The 23783-nt window shown below is 43.7% G+C and overlaps 1 protein-coding gene across 3 annotated transcripts in view; it reads right to left on the bottom strand.

The window, feature by feature from the left end:
• CNNM1 (cyclin and CBS domain divalent metal cation transport mediator 1) overlaps positions 1-23783 on the bottom strand; it is a 66686-nt gene that overhangs the window by 6129 nt on the left and 36774 nt on the right. For all 3 annotated transcript variants that reach the window (XM_063727701.1, XM_009245702.3, XM_054522762.2), the window contains exons 5-7: positions 22743-22842; positions 22258-22305; positions 9904-10067 (exon numbers count right to left, since the gene is read on the bottom strand). In XM_063727701.1, the coding sequence (XP_063583771.1) occupies positions 9904-10067; positions 22258-22305; positions 22743-22842 (312 nt within the window). The remainder of the gene's footprint in view (positions 1-9903; positions 10068-22257; positions 22306-22742; positions 22843-23783) is intronic.

Genomic DNA, 23783 nt, shown 5'->3' with positions numbered 1-23783 from the left:
TCATTTTGCCTTCTGTTTCCTCTGGGGCAGAATCGGTATTACATGTTGAAACAGAAAAGACTTCTGCTGGAAATAGGAGAGGGGATGGTTAAGGCTTACACATTGGGACAGAGAGTAGGCTTGAAGTTGGCTTTGTATCCAGCAAGGTCTCAACAGTGGCTCCTTGTCAACTACCGACAAGACCTATTATTTTACCGGACACGATCAATCCTTTCTTTAACAAACTTCAGGATATTTTGCAAGAGAACCAAGCAAATTCTAAGCACAACTAATCTAATCACAAAACACCAGTTAAGAATGCATGCCTGGCCAGGTGCAGTGGCTCACGCCTGTAATCCTAGCACTTTGGGAGGCCGAGGCAGGCAGATCACCTGAGGTCAGGAATTCGAGACCAGCCTGGCCAACATGGTGAAACCCAGTCTCTACTAAAAAATACAAAAATTAGAAGGGCATGGTGGCAGATGACTTAATCCCAGCTATTTGGGAGGCAGAGGCAGGAGAATCGTTTGAACCCGGGAGGCAGAGGTTGCAGTGAGCCGAGATTGAGCCATTGCATTCAAACCTGGGGGATAAGAGCGAGACTTCTCTCAAAAAAAAAAAAAAAAAAAAAAAGAATGCGTGCCTTTTTGCAGAGCATATGGAACACACACATGCAGAGATTCCAGGCTTCCAATCATACTACTGCCCATTTGAGTGGGCAAATAGAGTTTTCTCCTGATGATTTAAATCAGTGATTCTCAAACCTCAGCATCAGAATTATCTGAAGGACTTGTTAAAACAAGATTGTTGGGTTTAACTCTCAGAGTTTCTAATTTACTAAGTCTGGGGTGGAGACTGAGAATTTGCATTTTTAGCAAGTTCCTCTGTTCCTGGTGCTGCTAGTCTGGAGATCACACTTTGAGAACTGCTGACTTAAGACTTAGTTAAAATCAGATACAGGTACTACTCAGGTTTTGGTTTTTTTCTTCTAAAGGATTTTAAAGGACAAAGCAGCAAAGTGTTAACAACTGGCTTCGATATTTTTCAGGTCAAAATGGTATGTTCTATGCTTTATGGCATGGAACCACAGGTCTCCACTTAGCATTTATCCAAAGTCTTCAATCGATTCAATGTTCTTGTTGAGAACACCTGATTTTTGCAACTCCCTCTGTTGGGAAGTGAGAAGTCAGGTTCCAAAATTGCCCCCAAAGATGAGAAAATTTGGCTCTAACACCAAAGGACGGGAAAATTCCCTAAATGACACTTGGTAAGCCCAGTAAAGCAGTGGATCTTACTCTATTTGGGTTCTTTAGTTATTTAGATTTGGCTTCTAGTTTAGTCAAAGGCCAAATGTCCCTTCACCTAAGAAATATGGCAGGAAACACACTGCCAAGAACTAAAGTTCAAGTCTCAATTTTACCACTTTCAAGCTGGGTGACCTTGGCCAAATATATATACATTTTTAATCAGCCAATGGGCAAATGAATACACTGGCCACATTGTTAACCTCTCTGATCTTATAAAAGAGGCCCAGAGATAATGAGATAACATGAGTGAACCCATTATACAAAACTGTTAGGAATGGTTGTTTAAAACATGTCCACGTGCATGTCTCACCATTTGACTTTATAATGGGCATACATTTCAAAGACAGCTGTCAAGCTTACCATCTCATTATGTCTAAATTGCCGATGCCACACACAGGGTGGAGGTGGGGGAAGGAGCAGTGTCCCCTCTGCCTCCAGAGTCAGTGTGACTGGAGATGCCGTGAAAGCAAGACTAGGTCTTGGAAAAATAAATCCTTAATCAAGAAAATAAAGCAAAAGGGAAAGTAGGGGAAGGAAGGCAATTCCAAGTATGGACAGTGGAGAAGTGGGACAGAAGGAAAGGGACAGTGAGTGAAGAAAGGAGAGGAGGAAGAGAGAAGGAAGGGGCTGTTTCAGTAGGCTTTGAAATGGATTTCCTGTCTCAGGGCCCCTATGAGTTGGTAGACTGGCTGCGTCCCCTAAGCTGGAAGTCTCTTGGGAATGATTACTGTTGCAAAATGCTCTATATTATTTAACTAATTTATTTTTGGAAAAGTTCTGCCCAGATTTTATCTTCAGTGAGTTGTACCACTCTTTTTTTTAAATTTTTTTTCCTTTTTTTTGAGATGGAGTCTCGCTCTGTCTTGCCCAGGCTGGAGTGCAGTGGTACAACCTCTGCCTCCCAGATTCAAGCAATTCTCTTGTTTCAGCCTCCTGAGTAGATGGGACTATACGTGCACACCATGACGCCCAGTTTATTTTTTTTGTATTTTTAATAGATATGGGGTTTCACCATATTGGTCAGGCTGATTTTGAACTCCCGACCTCAGGTGACATCACCCTCCTCGGCTTCCAAAAGTGCTGGGATTACAGGCGTGAGCCACCGCGCCCGGCCTCTTTTTGTTTTTAAGAAACAATGATAAGCCCCTCTTGTTACCTGGAATCAAGGATCCAGGAACTCTAACCCTCTTTTTAAGCATTGTGAGGGAGGAAAGGATGGGAAGAAAGTATTTTTGGTAACAATACTGAGTGAATGGGACACACTTCCTCGTAAGGTACCAAGTTCCTCATCATTGGAGGCATTCACACAGATGTTCAACCACCACTTGTCAGTGATGCTAAAGAGAAGATTCAGAAAGCCTTATTAGTAGGAAGAAGCATGGCAGTGTATGGCAGTAAGGGTGGGGAGGGGTAGGGGCTGGAGAGGGTCCGCACTGTTGGTGGGTGTTTATATAAAAGGAAAGGTACCACCCAATGGCTAAATCCTCTATGTGACTCACAGCCTTAACAGCCTTGCTTTCACACAGCTCTCTTTTAAAAAAAATTTTTTTTTTCAAAATCATGAACTCCTGCCATGTCAATGTGTTGCCTTAAAAGAAATTGTTGACAAGGTGCCAATGTATCCAGGGAAGCAACTCTGCTCTGCCTCTCCCAGAGGCATTTCTAGGTTCGGGTATCACTTCTTGTCAGTTCCTTCTCCTTGTTCAACAACTTACGACAACTTCTTTTAATCTAGCATAATACTGTTGAAGAGAAATATAACGTGAGTCCCATGGGTCATTCAAAGTTTTCTAGTAGTCATATTTTAAAAAGTAAAAACAGGTAAAGTTAATTTTAATAACATATTTCATTTAACCTAATATATCCAAAATAATTTCACATCATCATGTGATTAGTTAAAGTGATTAGTGAGGAATTTTAAATTCTTTTTCGCACTGGTCTTGAAATACAATGTGTATTTTGCACTTATAGCACATCAGTTTGAAAGAGACATACTTCATGCGTTCAACAGCCACATGTACTAAATGGCTGTACTTATAGATGGCTACTGGCTACTGTACTGGATGGTGAAGGTTTAGTGGACCGCCTAAACGCTGTGCCGTTTCGATGATCTGGCCTTGAAGGGCCAGCAGCACTCCCACTACTCACCAGGACAGAACCACTGGTCCCGCCCAGCTTCTCTCTCTACCCAGTCCCTCGAATGCACCATGTCTACTTGCCTTCCATACCTGTTTAAGGGTGTCCCTTTGCATGGCATTGCCTTAACTCTCCTCTTGTTCTTTCCAAATTCCTAAAGTACATTCTCCAGCCAATTAGTGCTTAAAAAATTCCAGATAGTGGCTCACACCTGTAATCCCAGCACTTTGGGAGGCCCAGGCGGGTGGATCACGAGGTTAGGAGTTCGAGATCAGCCTGACCAACATGGTGACACCTTGTCTCTACTAAAAATACAAAAATTAGCCAGGCGTGGTGGCGCACGCCTGTAATCCTGACTACTCAGGAGGCTGAGGCAGGAGAATCGCTTGAACCCAGGAGGCGGAGGTTGCAGTGAGCCAAGATTGTGCCACTGCACTCCAGCCTGGGGGACAGAGTGAGACTCTGTCAAAAAAAAAAATTCCACATAATTTTGTAATGAATTAGATAGTACCCTGCATTGGTCACTATATTTAACTTACCTTAAGCTTCCTCTCTCTAACTAGGTCTTAATCTACTTATAAGGCAGAGGATATATTTTTATTAGATTCTATTTCTGTAGTATAGCTCATGGCACCCAGAACCATTGTTAATGCTTAACAAATACTTATCGATTAGCTGACTGAGGGAATCAAGCCACTTTTCAACAGACTCCATGTTTTTGTTTCCTCTTCATTGCAGTAGATATAACCATTTATTAGCAACAGCTTTAGTTCAAATTGTCTTCTCTTATAGAGTGGCCAGTTTAGAATCCAAGCACCCACTAAGCTACAAAGGAAGCGGAGGTCTGTTTATTCTGACAGTAGCAAAAAGCAAGGGTGCTTTTCTGGACTTTTTGACTTAGCAGCCAAGATGTCCAGAAGTTAACCTTTAGGCTAATGTGATGTCTCTGTCATTTTATTTTAGAGACAGGGTCTCGCTCTGTTGCGCAGGCTGGAGTGCAGTGGCATGATCACAGCTCACTGTAACCTTGAACTCCTGGGTTTAAGCAATCTTCCTGCCTCAGCCTCCCGAGTAGCTGGGACTACAAGTGCATGCCACCATGCCTGGCTAATTTAAATATTTTTGTAGAGATGAGGTCTCACTTTGTTGCCCAGGCTGCTCTCACACTGCTGGCCTCAAGTGATTCTCCTGTCTCAGCCTCCCAAAGTGGTGGGATTACAGGTGTGGGTGACTGCACCTGGCCTCCTATCACGGTATGATGTTCTGTTTTCACTTTCAAGTGGTTTATTCATCCCTGAAGACACAATGCTGCAATCTAGGGATTTGGCCACCAGACGGTGATGAGGAATCTTGGTCAAGGTTATGCAGTCCAGACTGTAAGACATCTGCCAAGTATTCTTAGCTTAATGATGACACAGAACACATTTCAAAAAACCTTCATAAGAATTCTTCGGTACCTTCATAACTTATTAACTAGTATTAATCATGGCTTTGTTTAACACCTTTTGCAGATAACTATTAGATACACCTTTCTATCTCATTTTGTAACTTATCTTGAAGTTCAGTTACTCCTGGACTTAATTCTGGACCTTCAGTCTGTTGGATATAAAAAGCCCTTGCGAAACCTTCCAGCAGCCAACCACAGGGGCTTTGCCCTGTGAAAACACTCATCTTGCAGTCTTCTCTTTAGCTTCCCCCAAAACCCTCATGTTAAAAAACACAATAATAACAAAAGGAAAGATGGGGAGAGACGGGTGAGGGAGGTAGACAAATGAGCAGCCTAAATAACATCCCTAACACAGTCTAATCAATCAGGAGTAGGTAATTTTCAATGTTAATCTAAGGCAGAATCTTATATTTTAAAAAAAAGAAAAGAGAAAATCAAAACAAAAAAGGCACTTGTGTCAAAAAAAAAGGAGCTTGAACTCACAGAATTCCTTTTTGGAGAACTACCCATTTTAATCAAAATTTTTTTTTTGTTTTTTTTTTGAGACGGAGTTTCGCTCTTGTTGCCCAGGCTAGAGTGCAATGGCGCCAATCTCGGCTCACTGCAACCTCCGCCTCCCAGGTTCAAGCAATTCTCCTGCCTCAGCCTCCCGAGTAGCTGGGATTACAGGTGCCCGCCACCATGCCTGGGTAATTTTTGTATTTTTAATAGAGATGGGGTTTCACCATGTTGGCCAGGGTGGTCTTGAACTCCTGACCTCAAGTGATCTGCCTGCCTCAGCCTCCCAAAGTGCTGGGATTACAGGTGTCAGCCACCGTGCCTGGCCTAAAGAGGTTTTTGAATAACACTCTTTTTTTTTTTTTTAAGACAGAGTCTCACTCTTGTCACTCAGGTGGAGTGCAATGGCCTCGGCTCACTACAACCTCCGTGTCCTGGGTTGAAATGATTCTCCTGCCTCAGCCTCCTGAATAGCTGGGATTACAGATGCCCACCACCATGCCTGGCTAATTTTGCTTGTATTTTTAGTAGAGACAGGGTTTCACCGTGTTGGCCAGGCTGGTCTGAAACTCCGGACCTCAGGTGATCTGCCCACCTCAGCCTCTCAAAGTGCTGGGATTACAGGCGTGAGCGGCCGCACCCAGTTGAATAACACTTTATTGGTTTCCACCTTCCTCTCAACTTCTCTACTTTTGACATTTAGTCTTCTCGATTTCAAAATATCCAGATGGAAAGAAAAATCAAATTCTGTGCTGCTCAGCTGCACTGATCACAGCAAAGTCTTCTGTTTGGACAAAAAGGACAGACACCTACACCTGAGAACTGACCTGGGACTTGGGGTTTTCAACACTGACACGATCTCACATTGGGAAACAGACTTTTATGTTCCTTGTGATTTGTAGAATGTTCCTTTTCCTTATGTTCTAGGGTTGGAGATATGAGATCATTGGCAAGTTTTGTTTTGTTTTTTTTTTGAGGCTGAGTCTCCCTCTGTCACCCAGGCTGGAGTGCAGTGGCATGATCTCAGCTCACTGCCACCTCCGCCTCCCAGGTTCAAGTGATTTTCCTGCCTCAGCCTCCTGAGTAGCTGGGATTACAGACGCCTGCCACCATGCCTGGCTAATTTTTGTATTTTTAGTACAGACGGGGTCATGTTGGCCAGGCTGGTCACAAACTCCTGACCTCAGGTGATCCACCCACCTTGGCCTCCCAAAGTGCTGGGATTACAGGCATGAGCCACCGCGCCCAGCCCATCGGCAAGTTTTAAGAAAATTCTTACAAACTTAATGCTAGGTAATCATTTTAGCACATTCCTCTGAGGAGTTGCCAAATCCATCTCCTGAAAGTACTGTCCAATCTGTAAAGACTAATGATGTTTTGCCCATTGAATATGACTCTTCAAAATCTCCTTCACTTTTCTACTCCAAGCAGCAAACCAACTCTTCATACTGATTTTCTCAACTTCTGATATGAATGGTTATGGACTGAATATTTGTGTCCCCTCAATATTCATATGTTGAAATCCTAACCCCAATGTGGTGGTATTAGCAGGTGGGGCCTTTGGGAGGTGATTAGGATATAAGGGTGAATTCCTCATGAATGGGATTAGTGCCCTTATAAGAAGAGAGCTTGTCAGCACTTTGAAGGCGGAGGCAAGAGGGTCACTTGAGGCCAGGAGTTTAAGACCAGCCTAGTCAACATAGTGAGACCCTGTCTCAATTAAAAAAAAAAAAAAGAGAGAGAGTTTACTTCCTTTCTTTGCTCTCCACCATGTAAGGTACAATGAGAGGTAATCTGCAAACTAGGTAGTGAGCCTTCATCAGATGCTGGATCTGCTGGTACCTTGATATTGGACTTCCCAGCCTCCAGAATGGTGAGAAATAAATATCTGTTGTTTAAGCCACACAGTCTATGGTAATTTGTTACAGTGGCCGAAAATGACTAATATAAATGAAAAGAGAAACAAACTTAAAAATTCTGGCTGAGTGCCATGGCTCATGCCTGTAATCACATTGCTTTGGGAGGCTGAGGTGGGAAGATCGCTGGAGGCCAAGAGTTTGAGACCAGTCTGGGAAACATAGTGAGACTCCTGTCTCTACAAAAAAAAAAAAAAAGAAAAAATCCCACCACACATAAAATAGAATCCAAATTCCTTACTACGGCCTAAAGATACCAGGTGATACCACCTGTGATGCTACATTCTCATGGAGCCTCTGCCTTTGCACACCATGGGCCGGCACTCAGACCCTTAAACTACCAAGCTCCTTCCAGCCTCTGTTGTTTCCATCTTGAACATTCTCCCCCTCCCCTTTCGAGTCTCAGCAAAAATGTCCTTTCTTGGCCTGTCTGATAGCCATTTCAAGAGCAGTCTCCTTGCCCTCTCTGCCCAATCACTGATCCCAATGACCTCTTTTTTATTTCCTTCACAGCCCTTATTACTACCTGAAATTACCTAGGTTATGTATGTGGTTGTTGTCTTTCTCCCTCATTAGCCTGTAAGCTCCCGAAAGGCAGCAGCTTGCTGTCTTCACCACAGTATCTCAACAGTGCCAAGAACAGAGCAGGCCTCCATTCAATATTTGTTGAATCATGTACTCATATTATGACTTTCCATTTCTTTCCCTACAGATCACATGTCCAACATGAAAACCAACCAGACTTAACATACTAGACTTCCTCTTTTCCCAATTTTTCCCTACCTCCCCTTCTGGGGAAGGTCTGCATTAGCAATCAGGAGGCTTCAGGGCTGGAAGCTATGAGGAGCAGAATCGTGGGCTATGGTTTTCTAAGGTTGTCACATTAGACTTAAGTGTCCACAGTCATATGAACCCATGAGCATTGCTCGGTCAGCTCGTAAAGGCACTTGCCTAGGGTTCCTTTAGCTCCAATGTCCTACCGCTCACTCTAAAGCCCACTGACTTCAGGGCTTGGATTCTGGAGGCAGAAAGACCCAACTTTGAAGCCTGGCTGTGCCATTTACTAAGCCGTGTGACCTTATACTCCTCAAACCTCAACTCTTCATCTAGAAAATGGGAATGACAGCAATACCTACCTCATAGGGTGGCTATGAGATTAAATGGATAATTCAAACAAAGGACTCAGTAAAGTGCCTTGCACAGTTTACTGCAAAATCAGTTATTGTCTCACCCCATCCCCCAGGTTCTATCCCTCCCTTTGGCAACATTCCATGGTTACTTTTCAAGGTTACTTTTATAGGCTGATGTCAGTTTTAACTCAGGGCTGTCCACAAAGTCCTGAAACACAGAAAACTGGCCAGCACACACCCCTCTCCAAATAATGAAGGCATGTGTTCTGGAAAGAAGGACCTTCTTCCACCCTGGTGATTTCAGTGCACCTCTCATGATCCAGCCTGCAACTGTACAACAGCTACCAAGTGAACTCACTGGGTGTTCTGCTGGCCTGGGCTAAATGGGGCTCTAGCTAGATCTCAGGACAAAGTTTGTCATGGTTTGCAGAATACTAGGAAACAAAACAGGCTGGGCATGGTGGCTCACGCCTGTAATCTCAGCACTTTGGGAGGCCAAGGCAGGTGGATCACAAAGTCAAGAGATCGAGACCAACCTGACCAACGTGGTGAAACCCCGTCTCTACTAAAAACACAAAAATTAGCTGGACGTGGTGGCGCGTGCCTGTAGTCCCAGCTACTTGGGAGGCTAAGGCAGGAGAATTGCTTGAACCCAGGAGGTGGAGGTTGCAGTAAGCCGAGATCACACCACTGCGCTCCAGCCTGGGCAACAGAGCGAGATTCTGTCTCAAAAAAAAAAAAAAAAAAAAAAATAGAACCTACGGAAAAGAGGAAAGGGGAAAATGTTAAAGGCTCCTGTGCGATGCCAATCCCAGTGAGGGGTATGAAGAAACAGCTCCCCTCCTCTTTAATTACGAGGCCATGAGCCTTTTGCTACCTCTCTCCTGGGCAATTGCACACGGTTCTCTTCAAATAGCTTAGTAATTTTCAAGGGGTCCTACTAGTGACTACAAAAGATTTTCAGTTAACACACAGGTCAAGTTGTGTTTTAGACTTTAAGGTATAAAAATATATTATCATATCTAAAAGTATAGCATGGTTTCTTCTTTTGAACCAACAGACAGGCAGATGTATAGCATGGTTTCTTCTACACATCACTTGGTTTATTAATCACCTGCAAACTTATCTTAGAAAAATCTTATCTTAGAAAGACCAATGAACAAAATCAAACTGATGCCAATGGTAGGGGATCCAAAAGAAATGATTTTGGCAGAAACTTGTGTCAGGCAAGCTAATCTATTACTTTGTGCCTCATTTCCCCACATGAAAAAAGGGGGCCAGGAGATGTTAAAAGAGTGACAAATAATGAACAGTCCTAAAGCTTACTGAAAACAGCCTTTATACAGCCAGTAGCAGTTACCACCCAGCACTGTATTGGAACACAGGGGAATGGTGCGAACATCCCACCTAGGAATGGGGGTGGTCTTCTTGTCCCGCTCACCCAGCCAACGCTGCCCACTGGGAGAGGATAACCTTCCTGGGGGAGTTACCTTCACAAACTGCACATCACTGAGGATGTGGACTGAGTAGTCGGGCATGTAGAGGTTGTTGTTGCTGCTGTACAGCTGGGTGTTGCTGCCCCCAAAGTCACTGCGCTCTCGGTTTGGAGACTCAGAGCGATTCAACCCACTGCAGCGAGAAGGGGACCGGTTTACTGCAGATGGTGAGAGATGGAGAAAAGACAAGGAGGGATGGGTGGGGAGGAAGAAGGGGGAAGGAGGGAGGCAGGGAAGGAGGGAGAGATAGGTGTTGTTTACTGAGGTCCCATATGACTTTCAGGCAATGGTAACACTGGGTGGTGGTGATGGGCCTCACCCTTCCCATCAGAGCCCGGGAAGGAGCTGAGCTGCTTTGTTGATGTTTATTCCTAAGATGAACAAATACCTAAGACAAACTCATGGCTCCCTTCCACTCAGCTGCTCCCCACAACCTCTCCCAGTGAGGAGCTGGAGCATCTGTTTTCCCCAGACAGGGGGGACAGGTGGTTCACATCTTCCTTGGTTCTTGTCTTCAGGTTAGGTGCACAAGGACCCCGAACGAGATGAGGTACTATAAGCATGGCTTGCTACCCTAGACCATGCGCCCCTCTATCATGGTGAGGTATTTTACATCAACTCCAATCACAAACCTTATTTTAGAAAGGCCAAGGCCTTGGGTTTGCCCTCAAAACCATCTGTCACAGTACAGGCAACCAATCCTCATGTGGCCATACATTTTAGTGGGAGGAACTCAGGCCTGCCCCCACATTGGCAGGGCCTGAGACAAACAGAAGCCCACAAACCACAAGGATAAATATTTTTAAGTTAGAAGTTACATTGATAAACGGTAAAAATAGGCTTTATCCTCTTCCTTGACAAATGTTCATAGCAACCATGCCAGAAAACAGAGCTGTGGGTGGATAGTCAGCACTGGCCCTAGGGCTTTTGGACCCCTGGTCCCCTAGGATTGTTTGGGTGGGGATTCCAGGATTCTGGATATCTGAAATGTGGTTTAGAAGGGAGGACACAGGCTCTGGCTCAGCACATCCCTTTGGCCCTGAGAACTCTTTGCCCCATATAGATGGGCTGGACTGAGAAGGGCCAAAGTGTGGGTCTAGGGCTGGGCTCCCTCTTGCATAGGCCTGAGGGGGGCACTGGGATCATCTGCAGGCCTTCTGTCAAAGATCTCCTGAATGCTTAGCCAGGTTCTTTTCACATTTTTAAGAAATACTTCTTGGAAAAGTTCAATTAAGACCATGTCACTTGGTTTTATGTGAGCTGCCCTCTGCAGGAACAACAGAAAAGAGGATACCAAAGGTGACTCCAAACATCATCTCAATCGTGGAACCACCCCAAGTGGTAGACTGCAAAGCTCCCCCAATCCTTCTGCTTCTTCCAAAAAAGGGGATGAGGAGGCTGTCAGCTTCTCTTAACACAGATTTAGCTCAGGGGGCTCAAATGAAAAATCAGATTCTTTATAGATTCTGCTCTTTCAGGGTAGAACCTTGGGAATTTAATCCTGTCTCTTGAGATAAAGCAAAATATTTGATTAGCCTCTATTTGGAATGAGTCATGGAAGATTGATGATCTATTTAGCTGCCAAGCTGTTGTCTGGCAAACCATGTAGCAGAAAGAGTAAAATAATAGGTTGAATCATTTTCTCATTAGAACCATAATCATCACTGTCTTGATCTGATTATGGAATTAAGGAGTCCACTCCCAGTCTTCCCCCTTCTCAGTAAGTGTCATCCACTTATATGCAGTTCCTGAAACCAGAAACCCCAGGATTGTCCTTGACTCCTGCCGCTCCCTCAGCCCCACATGGAGCCTTGCTATCCATCTGACATAATGAGCCCATCAGTCCTATCTCTGTCTCCATTCAAATCCCAGCTACCTCAGCCTCACCTGGACCACAGTCTCCCCACTTAGAATCTTATAATCTGTTTTCACCTCAGCTGCCAGAATCACATTTTTAAAACACAAATCAGCTTCCTGTTTTGTCTGAATAAAATCCAAATTCCTTGCTGTGACCTGGCCCCTGCTTTCCCATCTGATCTTATCTTGGGACCTCCTTTCCTCTCTCTTGCTTTGCTTTAGCCACTGGCCTCCCTGGGCGTCCTTAACCATGCAGGCTTTCCCCACCTCGATGAATGCCATTTCCCCTCCCCACCCCACCTCCTCCCACCTCAGCTAATGGCTGTCTGCTCCTCAGTCACTAGTTCTCAGCTGAGGCACCACCTTCTCTGAAGACCTTGTCTGGTCACCTAGGAAGATTCCTCTTGTTCTCCTCTATCATGATCCCCATCCATCCTTTCAAAGCACTTTCACAAGTACTAATTACATATTAGTAACTACTTGTTACATCTACTTAATTCAACTTTTAATTCCACGAGGGCAGAAACCTTGTCTTCTCTGGTTATCCTCATTGTACGCCCAGCACCTAGCACAGTACCTGGCCTAGAGAAGGTACTCAAGGAAAACATGCAGAATAAATGAATCAGCACGTCAGGGTCCCACAGGGCGATACAATGACTCTAAAAGTTTATAATCTAAATTTGTTTTAAAAAAAGGTTTCAGAGCTCTTAAATCATCACAAAGCTAAAGTCATTAAAGCTCTTAAATCATCAAACTAAAGTTCTTAAAGTCACTAAAGCTCTTAAATCATCACAAACCTAAAGTCATTCTGGGGAAGCTGACTTCCCCAAGAAGTGAGGGTGGGGAGCAAGACACTCCAGAAATGTGGCTGGATAGAGTAAAATAGTGTGCAACTAGAATCAAAGGGCACCAAGAAGCCTCAGGCCTTGACCCAGTAACTTGAGGAAGAGGCCACATGGAGCAGCAAGACTGTTTGTTTAATAAGGGCATGTGAAACACGGGGTCCTGAAGTCAGATGCCTAAGGCCCTGCCCATCCACTGTGTGATGAAGGACCAGACCCTTCTCCAGAGTGACTAAGAACTGACAGGGACAGGGACAGTGATGGTGCTGTAGAGAACAACATGAAACACCAAGGTGATTGTAAAAAGCAGTAGTGTCGGGCAGAAAAAGGTACATTTCACTTCTGGGCCTGATTCCTTGAAAACAAACTGGTGAGTTCTTAAAAATAGAACTAACATTCAAGCCAGCAATCCCACAACTGGGTATCTACCCAAAGGAAAAGAAATTATGTAAAAAAGATACCTGTACGTGTATGTTTCTTGCAACACTATTCACAATGGCAAAGATACAGAATCAACCCAAGTGTCCATCAATGGATGACTGGATAAAGAAAATGTGATTTTGTATACATATATATATATGTGTGTGTGTGTGTGTGTGTGTCAGTGTGTCTGTGTGTGTGTGTGTGTGTACACACAATGAAATATTATTCAGCCATAAAAAGAATGAAATCATGTCTTTTGCAGCAACAGGGATGGAAATAGAGGCCATTATCTTAAGTGAAATAACTCAGAAAGTCAAAGACTGCATCATTTCCCTTGTAAGTGGGAGCTAAATAATATGTACAAGTGGACATAGGGAAATAATAGACATTGAAGACCCAGAAGGGCAGGAGAGGGTGAGGGATACAAATTATATAATGAGTACAATGTATACTATTTGGGTGATGGCCACACTAAAAGCTCAGACTTCACCACTATGCAATATATCTATGTAACAAAAATGCACTTGTACTCCCTAAATCTATAAAAAAAGAAGAAGAAAAGAGAAAACAAATTGATGAGTTCTGGCTTGGCCAGATCCATTTGTGGCTGTTTTAGGGTGGTGGCTGGATAAGTCTGTGTTCTTTCCTCCAGGCTAGTTGTTGCAGAAAAGTGGGGCAGAGAGTCCTGCCCAAGAGTAGCTTTTTTGGCCCCAGTGCAGCATCTGGAAAACCATACCTTGACCTGGTGGGTTTTGACCTCAACTCAGTTTGGACATAACCAAGGGAAGAGAGTGTGAGCAGGGCTTGTGGCTTCAGCTGCTCAGAGAATCACCACCATTCCTCAATAATCCTCCACTTTGCCTGGCCAGACATGGGCTTCACACACCCTACACCAGTTGTTCCACATCCTCATCTCTTATGTCACAATTCAAGATATGTTCAGGGAGGACAACAGGGAAATAGCCCTATTTTATCTACTAAACTCCTTCCATCCGTGGAAGCTTCTCCTGTTGGAGACAGAGGCAACAGCTACATCCCAGTTCCCTCCAAAGCTCTCATCGTTTCACTGGCACCCGGTGTAGATGACACCCACAGGGACTCACATGTCAAACACAAGCTACATCACTATTGTGCTGGGAGGAGGAAAAACATGTCTTTTTTTTTTTTTAAGTAAAAACAATGCTATTGAAAGTTTATTTATAAAATCATAAAGGATTCCCAACACCAAACGATACAACTGTCTTACAAAGATCGAGTTTATAAAAGCAATTTTTAAAAGAAAAAAGAACCTTTACTCTGTGAGAAAGTCCCAGCTCCTCTGAGTATTGTGCGAGATCAATGTTTTCGTGTCCTGGAGTCTGACATTCCTCAATAGGTGGGATGCTGATGACTTGGCATTTTGGTAATTGTGCACATACACTCAGAGGTTTCTGAGCAAGGGACATGGAAATGCTTTTAATAAAAAGCAGAAGAAATCAGTAACAGACAAGTGTCCTAGCAGCATGGCAAACTAGTTCAAGGTGTATAATTCCCCTTGGCATATCCTAAGAGCACAGAGGCACAGCTTGGGGGAGTGAAGCGAGGGGGAAAATCCTAAGTATAGTGCAAGGAGGTCTGGAAGGAGACAGATCAAACAGTGGGATATGTAACACCAACCACGGAACCTGTCAGCAGGCGGCAGGCCAAGCAACCAACCCATCCCTTGCCCACTCTTGCTCTTGCATCAGACCCTCGGGTTGGCTCGGGTGTAACCGGGTGATGGGGAGCAGGGTTTTCTGCTCTATGAAACTGTGGCAGACCTCATTCCTGCAGCCTTTGAGTGGTCAGTCTGTAAGAGATATCTGTCCTGGGTTGGCTACTTGGATTGCTGAGGTTTGGGTGGAGAAGGCAATAGGGTAAAATTGGGGGCAGGGTGGCAAAGGGTATGGAAGAGGACTTCACACTGTAATTGGGGCTGGATGGAATCTCCTCTCCTTCTGCAGTAATAGTCAGGGGCCCTGAAAATCTATACACAGCAGCTCTGGGACTCTTGCTTCATTTGTGACACCTGTATCCAGGGAACCTTCACAACCCTATCCTGGAATCAGACCCCAAGATACAGAAGTAGAATGCTAAGCTCCCATTTTCCTTATGGGGATTTGAGGAAAAAGGAGGGTTCAGGGGTTGCCTGCCTATATCTTTTGTACCATCAGTGAGGGATGAGGGGGAATGGCCTACTTTGGTCTGACTGTGATTGTGCCATGGGCTATCTCTGTTCTCCAAAATGGATGAGGAAGCTTAATTACATAGACCTGTAAGAGTACAAACTAGAATTATTAAAATTCATTATACTGGAGCAATATTTAGCATCAGACAACCGAACACCAAAGTCAGCTGTCTGTCAAAACTACAATGTGAACTCTAAGCCCAAGTTAGGATCCCAGATGAACTCATTCACTTTACACAGAGCTTTAATGGTTTCCAAATGTTCATCACACAAGAGCCAACTCGAAGGAATATTTCCACTTACCACATTTTGCAAAGTAGAAATATTATTTTTAGAGATTCCCTGTATATTCAAGCAGAAAACTGTCATTATTGATCTCAGTGCACATTATGAATAGATAACCAAGCACTGAAAAAGAACTCTTGGTTCTAAAGTCTCTGTCTCTGTGCTTTTGTGGATTTGAAAGGACTGTGATGGGGAATTCAAAATTATCTCCACCACCAGGAGAAGAGAGAAGGAGTGAATCTAGGGAAAGGGAATGATAATTGCAGTGGGGCTGTGTACTTTCAGGGAAAACCCCTGATCAGAAGTTTCATTTCTTAAATGAAAGCACCTGCCAAGTTGGTTAACCACACCACACCCTGGAGGTAATCTGTGAACCACTGTGCTCTTATTTCAAACTAAGGCTCAAATAGAAAGAGACTTCCTATGGATAATGATGGCAATATTTGGTGCAGAGACCCCTGGCCTCAATCTAGTGTGAGCACCAGATTCGTAATTAGCATTGCTTTCAAAATGCAAATAAATCACAGCCCTCTAGGGGGCACAAAATGTCTGTATTCAGAGGTACAGCAAGGTCCCAGGCAGTAGGTGGAGAGCAGGATCTAAGACTTAGATTCCAGTCCTTGTCCCTCTACCTACCTACTACACATACAACACTGACTGACTTTCTCAGAACCTGTTTTTTTAATCTGTTGTTTTTCAATGACAATTCCTGCCTATCTCCCAAAGTGATTGTGGGGAGTCAAATAAGACAATGACAGTTCTTTTTTAGACTTAAAGGCCCTACTAATTTCTAGGATTTATTTTCCCCCCATATAAGATAGGGTTGAGATTTAGCATATAAGTAAATTAATGTATCTGGATCAGAAATCAATATTTCCACTTAGCACATTTTGCAAAGTAAAAAAAATTTTTAGGTACTTTGGTATATTCTAGGAGAAAATGGCATCATTGTTGATCTCAATGCACACTATGAATGGACGATTGAGCACTGAATAAGAACCCTTGGTTCCAAAGTCTGTGCTTACAGGGCCAGAAGTTACCTGGAACTTCTTTCTACAAAATCCCAGGCCTCTGAGGCTACTTCTTTTAATGATATAGAACAAAAGCAAGAGTGACAGAGGAAATACCACAGAATAGGTCCTGTCAATGTCACCTGATCACTGGGAAGGCACAGTGATTAGCTCTAGATAGGGACCAGACATAAGGTGGACAGGAATAAGCCAAAGGAGAAACTAGGCACTCCCTACCTCTGGTTTTCTCCCACTGTACCCACCATTGCTCCACCCTGCAGAGTTAAACCAAGGGTGGGAATAAGCTTACCTCTTTATGCGTAGGGTTTCCATTGTGTTGACACTAATTTCCTGTTGTGTTGAATATCCACAGTCATGGAAAAGGGGGGAAAGTTGAAAATACTCTCAGGGGCACAGGACACCACCCAGAGTTGGATCAGAAGTCTCAGCACTTCCTGGGGGTTCGGCACAGCAGGAGGGAATCACTTCCATCTCTGTCTGACATTGAGTTATCATGAACCTTATCATAATCAATACAGATGAACTAGAATTAACCTTCCTTTAACTGGGAAGTTACAATTAACTAGGTCATCTGGTTAACTGAAGGTTAATTAAAAAGGAAAACACATCCTCGCTTTGATCTTTTGGGCTGAAAGTCTTTTAAAGTGTTCATCTCCCCTTTCCTCTGAACCTTCACAGCACACTCTTGGCATTCACCAAGATTCACTGCATGTGAAGGAACTTGAAGGTGCATCAAGTGGTCATTTCTAATTTTGTTGGCATGTAGGAGCAGACCATTTAGCTTGTGAGGGCACCAGGTTGGCATCTCACATTGACTGTCCAATCCTGTAGTCATTATGAAGGCATGAGCTCTCACAAAGCAAGAAAAACTATTTCTTAGTGGAAAATCACCATCGAGAGAGACAGAGAGAAAACTTCGGCAAAATTTGAGAAGGTGGTTAACTCATCTTGTATAGATCAACATGAGGACCAGATGGTTTTTGATGAAAAAAAGTGATTTTGGGAAAAAACAGAAGTCAACATAAATACTTCTGAGGTTGCAAATTGGAGGGTTTGAAGTCTCAAAACAAAGCCTTTTTTAAATGTTGAGGGTCTACTATACAGACAGAGAAACATAAGCGATTTCTCGATGACTGAGGATATGGTGGGGTCTTAGTATCATTACCCCAGCAATGTGATAAGGGATACAGATTTAGAGGGTAGAGGAAATTGGACTGTGTTCTAACTGCAGGGCAATTTAACAAATACATTCCTGGTTTAGTCATTACTTGCTCCAAGAGCCCAAGAGAACAACCTCTAGAGATGAAAACAAACAGTTGATCATTCAGATTTGTTGCATTCTACTCAGTCATTGAATTATTGTCTAGCTCTATGAGGAATTGTTACCCAATTAAAAAGAAACCCAGTGACTATTTCATTTATCAACAAAAGAGGTTAAACCTAATGAAAAGTTGTTTTGAAAGTTTTACATATAGCATCCTTTGTACGAGCAGAGCTAGTGAGAATATGATCATCACATAGTAACATTATTAGGAAGATGAGGACATGGAAGGAAAGAGAGGTAGTAAGAAAATAGGTAGAAATAAAGCATAGTATTCCACTATTTCTACTTCATTCATGCTGTACTCCTCATCCCTCCATTCTGTAGTCAGACAAATGAGGAAAAACTCACACTATCCCTCACCCCCACCATTTTTCCATGTGCATACACAGATACATTCCTGGGAGGTAAACTCACAAATGACACCACTGAACCAGCAATGCCTGGGTGGTATGTGCAAATGAGTGCTATTTGTGCAAAGTGCTATGCCTTAGTCACAGGAGTGCCTGTTGGAGAGATTAGTTCTCATGCAGGAAAGTGACAGAGGCCAAAGGCTTTTTGCAAACCCCTCTGGATCTACAGAGACCCGAGACACCCATGCATGTTTACCTGGGGAGCCTGCCAGAGAGTCCCCTCTGCTGACAGCGAAGGTACGAGACACAGAGACGGGCACTAAAGAGTCAGGGGCCAAGGATTTGTGAGTTGCGAAAGGGAAGATATAAACACAAAAGGAAAGAGACAAAGAACAAAGTGGGTGAGACAGTCTGTTCCTGGATCTTCACATCACATTTCTCTGTAAAAAGGAATCTTGACTCTGAAAACACAGGAATCACATCCTCTTACAAAGTCACTCTCCAGAAAGACAAGAAAATAAAATGGATTTTTCTGAAGGTCATCTGAAAAGATGTACAACACATCTTGGAATCAGATGTAGAAGCACAAGCCGAGCTCTGTGGGAAGCATGTAGGCAGCATTCTCTGAGGCTCCCATTTTGAGCCAGCAAACATGCTGGGAGCCCAGCGCTGCGTTCCCACCAAGCTTTCCCAGCTCTCATGGAGCTCAACTGCCAAGGGCACCTGCATAGGTACTCAGAGGCCTGAATGGAAAGCGTGTGCTCCTGCTAGGGGCATCCTTGAGGAAGCTAGATCCTGCCTCAGACTCCTAGGAGAGCCCTCTGGTCACAGTGTTGGTGAAGAACTGTGCATTGCTAGAGGATAGGGATAAAGGAAGAACAATATCTCTAGCAGTGTTAATGTGAATCAACTTGATGAATTAAATCAAAGCCACTTCGTGGTAAGTACCAGTGGTCCAAAGTATCTCTCCGTTCCCTTTTCCTTCTCTTTCCCCACAGAGTTTGAAATGGTGCTGGCTATCACTTGGGGGCCCGGGTAGAGTTGAGTGTGTAATAACAGTCCAGCCCCTCCCCCTTCAAGTGGTGTCTGGACATGGGAACTATGGGAACCTGTCTTCGTCTCTTTTATCTGATCATTCCCAGAGTCCTTTTTAAGGAGCTAAATGAAACCAGTCTGCAGATGATAGCATATGGAAATAGACTGCTTCTGCAGTTTTATTTGCTACACCAAATGATTTTATTTGAAATTACCTACCTGATAATCCTTTACTCTGACGTGAGATGTTAATGAATATTAGAATGGGCCTCTAATATTATGAGACACAATGGAGTTAAGAAACTCTCTATTCTCAAGAAGAATCATATTTCTAAATGTATAAATGTATACACCAAACTGTATACATTGTATACACCAAACTGTACACATTGTATACAATGTATAAATGTATATACCAAACTGTATACATTGTATACAATGTATAAATGTATACACCAAACAGACAGGAGACTTGTTCTTTCCATATCTGCACACCTGTGTGTGCACCTATTCCAGCTACCCTGGGTTCCTGGCAATCAGAACCAAGAAGAAGAAGACAGTGTAGATTATGTTCCGTTCACCTCATACAGGAAAGCCAGAGACTTCTTTGTAGCCTCAAGTTCAACTCTGAAGCATAGGTCATTGTGCCAGTATTCCAGCAAACTCATAATCTCACTCCTCATCCTCAAAGGCTGATTAAGCTAGCTTCAAGCACAGGGGGACGGGGCTGGGCCAAGACCCTACAAGATTTTATTGCCTTTTAGCTTAGACTTAAGCTCTCCCTCAACCTATAGGTTGAGGTTCTTGGCCAGTGAAAGATGCTGGGTGGCTGGACCATGGGCTGAGCATTCACCTGGAATAACTGTGGGGTATGGCTGGCCTTTGCAGTTACTTCACACTTCACTACACTAAGTATGGGTTCGGGGAGGATGGAAACTGTCTTTTTACCCCATTGGCTAATAATATTTCTTTTTCCTTCTGAAGATTTACAGAGATGCTCAGTAACATGGGGAGAGAAAGAGAAAGAGTGCTATGCTTCTTTTCAGTTAACTAGTTTTAAATGAGAAATCAATGTTGCAACTTCATTTCTATCTCACTGATGCAACTGAAAGCTTTTGAAAGAAAGAACTAGAGACAGGAAGGAAGAAAAGGAAGAAATCGGATAACAACTTCCTTCTATTTAAAACATTTTTTTTTTTTTTTTGAGATGGAATCTTGCTCTGTAGCCAGGCTGGTGTACGGTGGCATGATCTCAGCTCACTGCAACCTTCACCTCCCGGGTTCAAGCGATTCACCTGCCTCAGCCTCCCGAGTAGCTGGGATCAAAGGCACGTGCTACCGTGCCTGGCTAATTTTTGTATTTTTAGTAGAGACAGGGTTTCACTATGTTGGCCAGGATGGTCTCGATCTCCTGACCACGTGATCCACCTGTCCTGGCCTCCCAAAGTGCTGGGATTACAGGTGAGAGCCACCATGCCCGGCCACAGCAATTTTTTTTTTTTTTTTTTAAGAAAGAAGGTCACATAAATTGGGTGGGCTAGGAAGCCATATGTAGGTCTTTTTTTCTCGGAATTTCCACCTCTTTTAGTCTTCTGGAAGAGATCACAGACATTTCTAGGTAACATATTAGAATCCCAGGAGTAGTCCCTAATGTGATGAATGATGGAGATTTCCTTTAGAGAACTAAGGTTTGCCAAAGTCCTGTAGCCCGTCCCTCACCCATCCAGAGTTCTACTGAGCACTGATGCTTCCTTCATCAACCTTGATTGAGATTCATTAAGTATAATAATGCACCAGGGTCTTTTCAGTTTTACAGATCTCCTCCAACTCAAGTTCTGCCACTCTTCACACTGGGCAGGTACTTCATTTCAGCCACTGGCTGGGCTATTACACTGTAACAATTAAACTGTAAATTGTTCCACTATTTGCACTTAGAAATTGCATTCCAGAATATGATGGATCTGAAATCTGTATTTTATTGTGCTGTGTGAACTAGCCAGGACACCAGGAAGCATCTTGGCCGGTCACCAACTTACTGGGTGATTTGAAGCAAGTCGTTTCCTTAGTTTCACTCATGTTAAAATGGTATCTACCTTGCCATGTTCCAGGGACTATGATATCAAGCTCTGGGGCCCTCTGATAATTCCCACCACAAGGCAATATGTAAAATATTTTTTTATGATAAGAGGAAAGACCCTATTTGCCATTGGGTGGTCACTGTAAATACTAACAGCTGAAAGCAATGCAAAATTCAGATCCGTGAATCAGAAAGAAATCTAGAGAAATAATTCTTTCTGGATCACACTTTTAATCACAAAAAATGCCATGCCCTTTAAACACAAGTGCAATAACTACACAGAAAACAGCAAGAAGGCACAGCACAGAAGGGGCAGAGTAAACCAGCCATCAGCCCTGTGCCTGCCCCCCACCAACAGCATGCACAGCCAGCTGGCAGATACCTCTCCACTAGCTGAGAGGTGGAGAACCAGGAAAGAGAAGCAGATAAGCAATGTATTGCACGAGGGTGGAACTTACATCCCCAAATCTTCTTACTGAGAAGATTACATCCCCAAGTCACTTCTTACTGAGGACAAACCCCACAGACACGATAATAGCATATGAGAGTTTTGAGTAAAGGCCGTAGGTGAATTGCTATTGCACAGAAGGAAGGGCTGAGCCTCTGCCCAAGCACACAAATCACCTGCCTTCATTCACTGGAAGGTGGCAATAAGCAGTGCCTTCCCTCACAACCCCTGCATCCCCCAACCATGTGAGCACAGTAGCGGCAGAAAACATTCCAGACACACAGAACCTAAGCTCCCATGGTCTGTGGGTACCTGGCAGGAAGCAGTGTTCCTGGCAGAACATTACAAAGGGGCTGCCAGCATTTGTCTTAGCCCCAGCCCAGGCTCAAAGTGATCGGTCCAGGTCCCCAGAGCGGGCTGAGGCAGGACTGCGATGGGGAGGACGAGGAAGGGGTTTGAGAGATACATACGAAAGACAGAAGATCCAGCCAGACTTCCAACCTTCCGCACGTCATTATCTAAGGACAGAAGGATGCAGTGGGTTTCAGAGGCAACTCAGAAAACACACTTCTTTTGGGAATCTTCCCTCTTCTATCCACCCCCAGCACCAATTAACCCTGTAAAAACCGGCAATTAAATGGAAGGGTAGGGAACAAGTATAAAAAGCAAAATAAGCTTGTCTTTTCATACTGAAATCTATCACCCTAGATCCCTAACACTTGACAATATTACTGCTTTTTACAATTCAATTTTTTGGTCACTTTTTTTTAAGCACTAACTGAATGAAAAGTGATTCATACACCCATTTTGCAGAGGAACGAACTAAAGTCAAGGAAGTTAAATGGCTTGTCCAGGCTGATTAACAAGAGTCAAAGGGGGAGTCAAGACTTGAACCCCTGTGCTTTTTCTGCCATATCCCATTACTTTCCCAATAAACAAATGGAAACTAGAATACCTGAGCAAGCAGTGGCCATGATGGCTGGGACACCATAGTAAGTAAAGGCTCCATTTTCAAAGCGAAGGCCTTCCTTACCAACCTCCACCTCCACTTTACCCTGGAAAAAAAAAAAGGAAATGTACTATGAATGTGTATGAGCACTTCCAATTCTACTATTGACTAGAATCCTAAGCATTGCTGCTTGGATAACAAGTGGACTAGACCCATGTTCTTATCACAGAGGAATGTTAATTCTCTCCAGATTTACATGTGAGAAAGCACCTCCAGCTTTAATAGCTCTTTGCAGTAAATTCAGTGCTTCATTGTTCATAAAACAGCATCCAGTCATGAATAACCAAGCTGTCCTTGCGTACTGTAATGGCCCTTCCATGATGCAGGCCTAAGCACCAGCTAATCCAGGGCCTCATAAACTGCCCCACTGGTTTAGACCAAGATTGGACCATTTCTAAGTCAGGTCAAGACAAAATCTAGGCTGGGTGCGGTGGCTCACGCCTGTAATCCCAGCACTTTGGGAGGCCAAGGTGGGTGGATCACGAGGTCAGGAGTTCGAGACCAGCCTGGCCAATATGGTGAAACCCTATCTCTACTAAACATACAAAAATTAGCTGGGTATGGTGGTACACACCTGTTAGTCCTAGCTGCTCGGGAGACTGAGGCAGGAGAATCGCTTGAACCAGGGAGGCAGACGTTGCAGTGAGCTGAGATTGGGCCACTGCACTCCAGCCTGGGTGACAGAGCGAGACTCCGTCTCAAAAAAAAAAAAAAAAAAAGATAAAATCTAATTCTATGTGAAGCTTGTTTAATTCATTGCCAATAATAGTGATAGCTGATGTGTAATGCATAGCATACATGGACATCACACTGTGTTATGTGCACTGCATAGATTCTCACGCAATTAGCCCTACAACCCCATGAAGCCCATGCCATTTTTATCCCCGATTTACAGGGGACTCAATTTTGAGGCTCAGAGATTGAATAACTTGGTCAAGGTTAGTTAGGAAATGGCAACAATGGAATTTTAAAGCCATATTTTTCAAA

The sequence above is a fragment of the Pongo abelii genome, chromosome 8 (genome assembly GCF_028885655.2).
Source record: "Pongo abelii isolate AG06213 chromosome 8, NHGRI_mPonAbe1-v2.0_pri, whole genome shotgun sequence".
Classification (NCBI taxonomy): Eukaryota; Metazoa; Chordata; class Mammalia; order Primates; family Hominidae; genus Pongo; species Pongo abelii.
This window is presented reverse-complemented; position numbering and strand designations above follow the sequence as displayed.